The sequence below is a fragment of the Periophthalmus magnuspinnatus genome, chromosome 9 (genome assembly GCF_009829125.3).
Source record: "Periophthalmus magnuspinnatus isolate fPerMag1 chromosome 9, fPerMag1.2.pri, whole genome shotgun sequence".
NCBI classification, from domain to species: Eukaryota; Metazoa; Chordata; class Actinopteri; order Gobiiformes; family Gobiidae; genus Periophthalmus; species Periophthalmus magnuspinnatus.
Window position 1 is genome coordinate 912,852 of NC_047134.1, and position 9,040 is coordinate 921,891.

General features: G+C 45.7%; 1 protein-coding gene across 1 annotated transcript; it reads left to right on the top strand.

Moving 5' to 3' along the window:
• Positions 1-241: 241 nt before the first annotated feature.
• si:dkey-251i10.2 (uncharacterized protein LOC562682 homolog) lies at positions 242-6,351 on the top strand. The gene is made up of 5 exons (XM_033971960.2): positions 242-549; positions 1,778-1,890; positions 3,342-3,451; positions 5,447-5,511; positions 6,231-6,351. Exons 1-5 carry the CDS (start codon positions 360-362, stop codon positions 6,335-6,337), a joined length of 585 nt encoding a protein of 194 aa, XP_033827851.2. The 5' UTR covers positions 242-359; the 3' UTR covers positions 6,338-6,351.
• The last annotated feature ends 2,689 nt before the right edge of the window (positions 6,352-9,040 follow it).

The window sequence follows — 9,040 nt, forward strand, 5'->3', positions numbered from 1 at the left end:
AAAACCTGAACTTTCATAGAATTTGAAGTAACTCTACTTTTACTTGAGTATTTCTGGCTACTTCTACTGCTACTATGACTAGTGCTGCTACTTCTCCTCCTCCTCCTCCTCCTCCACCTCCTCCTACTCCTACTACTACTGCTGTTTCCAGTTTCAGTGTGGTTAGCTCCTCCTTCACACAGATATAAGTCAGTGTCCAGCAGGAATCTGACCACAACTGAAGAAGAGACTTGGACGAGCAGAGAAACATCTTCACTCCTACAACTTTTTGTCCAGTTGACAGATTTTCTTTTGGATTTTACTGCTACTACTACTACAGACCTCCACCAGACCTCCACCAGACCTCGTCAGCCTGTCCGATGGGTGTGCTCTGGTTTGGGTTACTGCTGCTCCACCTGTCTTGGGTGGAGGCCTATCCCAGTGGAGCACCTACGGGAGCCTGTGAGGACATGATGCCTCGTCACATGGGCGTAGAACCTCAAACCTCTCCTCCACCCTATGCCCTGCTCACCAACACCCGGGTGTACGGGCCGGGTAGCACAGTCACCGGTGAGTTTAAAGGGTTTAAAGAGATTTAAGAGTCTGAAGAGTTTAGAGTTTAAAGAGTTTAAATAGTTTAAACAGTTTAAACAGTTTACAGTTTAGAGTTTATAGAGATTTAAGAGTCTGAAGAGTTTAGAGTTTAAAGAGTTTAAAGAGTTTACAGTTTATAGATTTAAGAGTCTGAAGAGTTTAGAGTTTAAAGAGTTTAAACAGTTTAAAGAGTTTACAGTTTAGAGTTTATAGAGATTTAAGAGTCTGAAGAGTTTAAAGACTTGAAACAGTTTAAAGAGTTTATAGAGATTAAAGAGTTTAAACAGTTTGAAGAGATTAAAGAGATTACATAGTTTAGAGTTTAAATAGTTTACAGTTTAAAAAGTTTAGAGTTTAAAGAGTTTACAGTTTAAAGAGTTTACAGTTTAAAAAGTTTAAAGTTTAAAGAGATGAAAGAGTTTAAAGAGATTACATAGTTTAGAGTTTATAGTTTAAAAGTTTAGAGTTTAAAGAGATGAAAGAGTTTAAACAGTTTAAAGAGTTTACAGTTTAGAGTTTATAGAGATTTAAGAGTCTGAAGAGTTTAGAGTTTAAAGAGTTGAAACAGTTTAAAGAGTTTTTAGAGATTAAAGAGTTTAAAGAGTTTAAACTGTTTAAAGAGATTAAAGAGATTACATAGTTTAGAGTTTAAATAGTTTACAGTTTAAAAAGTTTAAAGTTTAAAGAGATGAAAGAGTTTAAATAGTTTAGAGTTTAGAGTTTGAAGAGATTAAAGAGTTTAAAGAGATTAGAAATTAAAGAGTTTAAAGAGGTTAGTGTTTAAGGAGATTAAAGAGTTTAAATATATTAAAGAGATTAAAGAGACTAAGGACTTTAAAGAGTTTAGAGTTTAAAGAGTTTAAAGAGTTTACAGTTTAAAAAGTTTAAAGAGATGAAAGAGTTTAAAGACTTTAAAGAGTTTACAGTTGAAAGAAATTAAAGAGTTTAAAGTAAAAGTACACATACCAGAGTAAAAGAAATACTCAAGTAAAAGTATCCCATGAAAAAAAATCGACATAAGTAAAAGTATTAAAGTTTAAAAATATAAAACGTAAAAGTATTTCTTACAGATTCTGAGTCTTATGAAGCTCAAATGTGGTGGAGTTGTGCGATCATACGAAAAGCTGCTACACTAACATTCCAGATGACCTCCACAGTCCTGGGGTCATACGTTGACCTTTAACCCCTGTGTCTCTTTTCTCAGTGACCATCGTGGGGCCAGAGTACAGGGGCGTGCTCCTGGAAGCCCGAGCCCCAGGAGGCCTCAGCGCCCTGGGTACCTGGTGGCTGCCTCCCCCTGATACGCGCTTCCTGGAGGTCAGTCAAACACTCTCCCTGTCGTAAAGCAGGAAAATACGACCAACAGATGCAAGACTCGGGGAAAGTTTATTTACAAGTCGTCAATTAATGTACAGTAAAGTGGGTTGATCTGGCGGTGAGCAGGGGACGAGGTGCGGGGCCAGGATCCAGGGGCGGAGGGTGCGGCGATGGTGCGGGCAGAAGAGTGCGAGCCAGGGTCCAGGGTCATGGAGTGCGGGGACGGAGACAGGGCGACCAGAGCCAGAACGAGGAGCAGGGTGCAAGGCAGGGTCCGGAGGTGTAGAATGCGAAGAACAAGACAAGAAGAGACTGCACCAGGACTAGGAAGCAGGGTCGGAGTGGAGCCGGGAGCAAGGGAGCTGGGACGGTCCAGAGAACAGGATCTGAAGGGTTAGCATGAAAAATCCAATGAGCAGGATACAAAGAGCAAAATGCAAAAGGTAAAAACAAGCTGGATATTCACGTGGACACGCGGACGATCTGGCACCGTGTGTCTGGTCCTGGCTCCTCTTATCCACGGCAGGTGGTGGTGATTGCGCTGATTGGATGCAGGTGCACGCGGGAGGAGCCAGGGGTTCAGCCCAGCTCTGGCTCCGGCAGGTGAGGGAGGGAAGGAGCAGGACAGGAGGCAAAACATGGGCCCGGAATCATACGGATCATGACACTCCCAGTAATGCAGCATCATGGGATATTTGATGATCAGGGCTACGATCTGGTATTATTCAAATGAGTTCAAATTATATGTAGTTTAATCAAGAGTTATTTATAAATCACCTCTAATCAGGCTGTCAAAAGAACACCCAAATATCCAAAGTATCGCGACAGAAAAACAACAAATTCTGACTTTTCCTGAATAGTTTTTAAATGGTGTAATTGTGAAGGAAGAGGTTCTAAACCAGGTAGAGTTGAGAGATGTTTATCCGATCAGATAGAAAAAGACGAAGTTTAAATCTGTTACTGGATAAATCATTGTGCGAGTGAAGACATTTTGGCTGCTCGGACGAAAGGTGAAGCACAATATAGTAATGGACAAATGTAAACGTCGCTCTGGAGTATAAGTCACACCAGCCAAGAAATGAATAATAATGAAGAAAAAAACATATATAAATCGCACTGGAGTATAAGTCACATTTTTGGGGCAAAACCTGAGACCAAAAATTGATATTTTATCTTTAGAGTCAAGTTATAATAATAATAATAATAATAAAAATAAAAATAAAAATAAAAATAAAATATAGAACAGTATTTATTAATTTTTGCAAGATTCCGCTAAAACATAGAGATAAAATTGGACAGGAAGTAGGGATGCTAACAGGAAGTAGTGATGCTAACAGGAAGTAGTGATGCCAACAGGAAGTAATGATGCTAACAGGAAGTAGTGATGCTAACAGGAAGTAGTGACGCTAACAGGAAGTAGTGACCAAGATTCTCTCCTCTTTCTCGCCCAGTGCTCGGGGAACCCCCAAGGCGCCGTGACCCACTCCAACACCAACATCAAGGGGAACGCTACGGTGTTCAGCTGGACGCCGCCGGACGCCGTCGGCCCCGTGTACTTCATGTGAGACTGGATCTGTTCTAAATTTACTGAACATGAAAACAGACACCATCAGGTCAAATGTGCTAAAACTTTACCTCCGCCTTATCCCTCTTTTCCCCTCGTGTTTCCTGTTTCCTTCTCTGTCTTCCTCATCTTCTCCCTTTCTCCATCTTTGTCCCACGACCTCTCCGCCTGTTATTGCCTTTTCCCTCCTTCTCCCCCTTTATCTCTTTTTCTACCTCCATCTCTCGGTTCTCTCCTTCTCCCCGTCTCTCCCCTCTTCTCTCCCTCTTGCTCTCTCTATTTCTCCCCTCCTCTCTACCCCCTCTCCCTTCTCTCTCCCATATCACGCCCACTACCTCCTTCTCTCTCTTTCTCCTTCTCCTCTCCGACCCTCCCTCTCTCCTCCTCTCCACCTCCCTCTTCTTGTCTACCGCCCCCTCCCCCTCTCCTCCCCCTCTCTCCGCCTGTCCTCCTCCCTCTCCTCCTCCTCTCTCCTCCTCCTCCTCTGTCCTCCTCTCCCCTCCTCCTCTCTCCTCCTCCTCCTCTGTCCTCCTCTCCCCTCTCTCCTCCCCCTCTCTCCTCCTCCTCTCCCCTCTCTCCTCCCCCTCTCTCCTCCTCCTCTCTCCTCTCCTCCTCTCTCCTCCTCTTCCCTCTCTCCTCCTCTCTCCCCTTCCTCCTCCTCTCCTCCTCTCTGCCCTTCCTCCTCCTCTCCTCCTCTCTCCTCTCTCCTCCTCTCTCTCCTCCTCTCTTCTCTCTCCTCCTCCTCCTCCTCTCTCCTCCCCCTCTCTCCTCTCTCCTCTCCTCCTCTCCTCTCCCCTCCTCCTCCTCTCCCCTCTCTCCTCCTCTCTCTCCTCCTCTCTCCTCTCTCCTCCTCTCCCTCCTCCTCTCTCCTCCTCTCTCCTCCTCGTCTCCCCTCCTCCTCGTCTCCCCTCTCTCCTCTCTCCCCTTCCTCCTCCTCTCCTCCTCTCCCCTCTCTCCTCCTCCTCTCCTCTCCTCCTCTCCCCTCTCCCCTCCTCTCCCCTCTCCTCCTCCTCCTCTCTCCTCCTCCTCCTCCTCTCCTCTCCCCTCTCTCCTCTCCTCTCCCCTTCCTCCTCCTCTCCTCCTCTCCCCTCTCCCCTCCTCTCCCCTCTCTCCTCCTCCTCTCCTCTCCTCCTCTCCCCTCCTCTCCCCTCTCTCTCCTCCTCCTCCTCTCGTCTCCCCTCTCTCCTCTCCTCTTCTCTCCCCTCTCTCCTCCTCCTCTCCTCTCCTCCTCTCCCCTCCTCTCCCCTCTCTCTCCTCCTCCTCCTCTCCTCTCCCCTCTCTCCTCTCCTCTCCCCTCTCCCCTCCTCTCTCCTCTCTCCTCCTCCTCCTCTCCCCTCTCCTCTCCCCTCTCTCTCCTCCTCCTCCTCGTCTCCTCTCCCCCCTCCTCTCTCCTCCTCTCTCCTCCTCCTCTCCTCTCCTCCTCTCCTCTTCTCTCCCCTCTCTCCTCCTCCTCTCCTCTCCTCCTCTCCCCTCCTCTCCCCTCTCTCTCCTCTCCTCCTCTCCCCTCTCCCCTCCTCTCCCCTCTCTCTCCTCCTCCTCTCTCCCCTTCCTCCTCCTCTCCTCCTCTCCCCTCTCCCCTCCTCTCCTCCTCTCCCCTCTCCTCTCCCCTCTCTCCTCCTCCTCTCCCCTCCTCTCCTCCTCTCCCCTCTCCCCTCTCCCCTCCACTCCTCTCCTCTCCCCTCTCCTCTCCCCTCTCTCCTCTCTCCTCCTCTCTCCTCTCTCCTCCTCTCCTCTCCGCTCTCTCCTCCTCCTCCTCTCCTCTCCTCTCTTCCTCTCCTCTCCCCTCTCTCTCCTCTCCTCCTCTCTCCTCTCCCCTCCTCTCCCCTCCTCTCTCCTCCTCTCTCCTCTCCCCTCTCCCCTCTCCTCTCCCCTCTCTCCTCCTCCTCCTCTCTCCTCCTCTCCTCCTCTCTCCTCCTCCTCTCCCCCCTCTCCTCTCCCCTCTCCCCTCCTCTCTCCTCTCTCCTCCTCCTCCTCTCTCCTCCTCGTCTCCAGGGCGACGGTGGCTCAGCAGAGGACTGTGTATTGGCTGAACCTCAGATCTGCTGCACTGTTCAGAGGTGGGACCCTGACAGATAAAATCACAAATCAAACATCTACTGTTGATCTGGGCGGGGGTCAAAGGTCAAGAGTGTCTGCGGGGCATCTGGTAAAATAAAGTAAATGAAGTTGACACGATGGGTCTGGAGGGGATGTCAGTGTGGAGTTCAAATGTGTTTTTTGAGATATAAACTCTTCAAACACCAACGCAGGGCTGGATCCATGATCTGGAGCACAGATTCACAAACGTCAAAGAACAAACTCAGGAAGAGACATTTACAAAGGCGACCAAAGTGCTTTCCAACAACGAGCGCGCAGTACAACGAGCGCGCAGTACAACGAGCGCGCAGTACAACGAGCGCGCAGTACAACGAGCGCGCAGTACAACGAGCGCGCAGTACAACGAGCGCGCAGTACTTCTACCCCAGAGAATCTTTTTATTTCTCGTCATCTCGAAAGTAAGCAGCCCTCTGATTGGCTGTGCCTGATTGGTCAACCCCAGGTTCAGAAAAAGTCTGTTCTAAAGCAGAATATGAGCCTGAAAAGTGAAAATATGTGTCAGTGTGTTGTTGATGTGTTGCAGGTGTGTTGATGTGATTTTGACATGTTGACTTGTTGTCGGTGTGTTGTTCACATGTTGTTGATGTGCAGATGTGTTGTTGACGTGTTTATGTGTTGTTGACATGTTGTTGACGTGTTGTTTATTGAAGTATTTTCCTCGTGCTCCTCTCGCCCTCAGCTCCGGCCTCAGGTCTGGGATTGTCGTCTGGGACAGAAGGCGTGGCCCCTGGAGGAACTCTCCTCTCTGCTGCCCTCTGCTGGCTTCTCTGTAAAACACTGCTATAATCTTCTGCTTTGAAACCAAAAAAAAACTAGAATAAACTAAATAAACACCTTTAAAATGGCTCAGTATCACACCAACAATAGACCCGGGTGACGTCACCACACTGCTGTGACCTGCCACTGTGGCGTCGCTCTGAGGGGGCGGGCTCACGAGGACCTGAGGGTTTGTCACTTTCAGAGACGTGTGAACGCAGAGGGAGGTTAACCTGTTGTTTGTGGCGTCACAAGTAGCTCACGACGTGTTTTGTTGGTAAATCATGTTCACGGAAATGAGCGACACGATCACGATCCTTAAAATGTAATATAAGATTTTACACTGAGCTACACCCAACACTAGGTGTCGCTGTGCTCATTAGCTCTACTGCACTTCACTAAAACACACAATACAGGATGGGATTCATTTTTTGCAGGAATAAAATCTTTTACACCAGCTTTTAAATCAGACACATCACAGTAACACCACATGACCACTGTGAGGCGCTAGTGAGCAGTCCAAACGGTCTGGGATGGAAACAAACTAAACCTTGGTCTGGAAAAAAGAATCTATTAAAATAAAGTCACAGAAGCCCAGATGAATCTCACTGGACTGTTACATTTTCTGACCCTCCAGAGGCCACGACGACAAACCAGCGGAGGTGTTTCGGCTCATTTTAAATCAGCGTTTACGTCAGCGATGCGTCTGTCACATGAAGCGGCCGACATCGTGACCTGTCCAAAGCGAACGGCGCCTACAGCAGTGAACTGTCAAACGCTCTGTGGCTTCACTCTGAGTCAACACCAGAAGAAGAATGAAGTGGACGGAGCAAACGGTTCATCTGAAACATGACGGTCTTCACTCATAGATCCACCTCCTGAGACGACTTTTGCACCCGAGTGAAACTAACAAAACTTCATGTGTATTTTTAATGAGAAAATAACATTTCAACGTGACTAAAAGCTTAAAGAGGGGGTATTTTACTTCTGTGAGGTATCAACTGCTAACACGTCACATATTTTGATCGCCGTATTTCCTTTTTTGTTCTGAAAATGCTGTACACTGGTCTCTGTTTTATCGCGGGGGTCACGTTCTAAAATAAAAAAATAAAAAACAAAAAAATAAAAAAATAATAAAAATTAAAAAAAAATAATAATAAAATAAAATAATAATAATAAAAACATAAAAAAAATAATAATAATCTAATAATAATAATAATAAAAAAATAAAAAAGTTCTAAAAATAACCCACAATAGGCAAAATCCACGAAGTATCATCTTTATTTTTTATATTATTCTCTGTTTTTGTCTGTAAAACCCCTCACCACACACTTTATACACTTTTCTCACACAGGCGTTAACGTTTTCTCACATTTCTCTCTTGTTTAATTAACGAAACTACTGCACATCACATCAGGTTTGTGAAGTCGTAGTGTATTGGTTTGTATTATGCGTTTGTGTATTTATGGAGAATGGTCATGTGGGAGCACGGGTGACGTCGACTTGTGGGCGGAGCCTCGTGAAGAATCTTACCGCTGACTGTAAAGACGATTCAAATAGGGCCAGGGAGAGATCGCTAGATTACTCAGACATGCACGGATGATGCATAAAACCACCTTTTTTTTTTTTTTTTTTTTTTTTGTGGTCATTTTGACACTGGGACCTTCAAGAAAATGATCACATTTAGGCTCACTGCCGCTTCAAATCTCCGCTAATCCTCCATCACCATCTGTAATCAATGTGCATCATGTTAATTGCTTTTAATTTCATGGAAAACCGGGAGCGCGATGTAAAAGTCCGTGTCCTCGCCGCCCTTGTTTCGTCTATAGTCTGTGTATATACCATGGAGTGTAACCCAGATCCACGTGAGCAGACATAAGCAGGCTTAGCACGCGCTTAATACTTTATGATGGAAGTTGCAGTAAACAGGGCGTGCTTTATTCTACCCGGAAACACTGGGAGAAGGTGATTATAACGTGACGTCGCCGTAAGCTCCATAAGCATTTGGATTTGATAAAGTTATTCAAGCGGCGGACGACGAGCGCGGTGGGACTGAAGAGACAAACGAGTTAAAGGTTAAAGGGCACATGTCGCTCTGTTGTTCATCTGTTCTAATGTCGTTTCCTCGTCTCAAACAGACTCGGACTTGTGTTTTACTTCATTCACACGTACAGATATTACCTATTTACACTGTGTTCTTCTCTCAACCTGTAAGACACTCCTCTTCGTTCCTCTTCGTGATGTCATACGCTGTTTTTAAACTCCGTTCACCTTCACTACAGTCATCGTTTTGATCATTTCAGCCCTGGATTTGACTAAATTTGAAGCCACGGCTCTTGTTTTAGCCTTGTTTCAACTGCTTCGCTACTTTGTGCAGCAGGAGATATTAGAGGGTTTCTGCTGACAATCTCAACTGATCAAAAAGTCAAACAAAAATATTAAAAATGATGATCCAGGGTTGCTCAAACATGTGTGAATGAAACAAAACACAACTCCAAGTCTGTTTTTGAGGAGGTAATAGTGTTAGGACATGGACTAAAGCTACAAGAGAGAGAATTCTGCCTCCACTAGTGTTTGGAACTATCTTTACAGACATTGTACATTTACTATAATAGGCTTACTGTAAAACTGTAACATACAAAGAAACATATACATATTACCTTCATTCTTTTACATTTCTATAAACAAATATTATGCAGAGCGACCTAAAACAACATACAATAGCCTATTAAA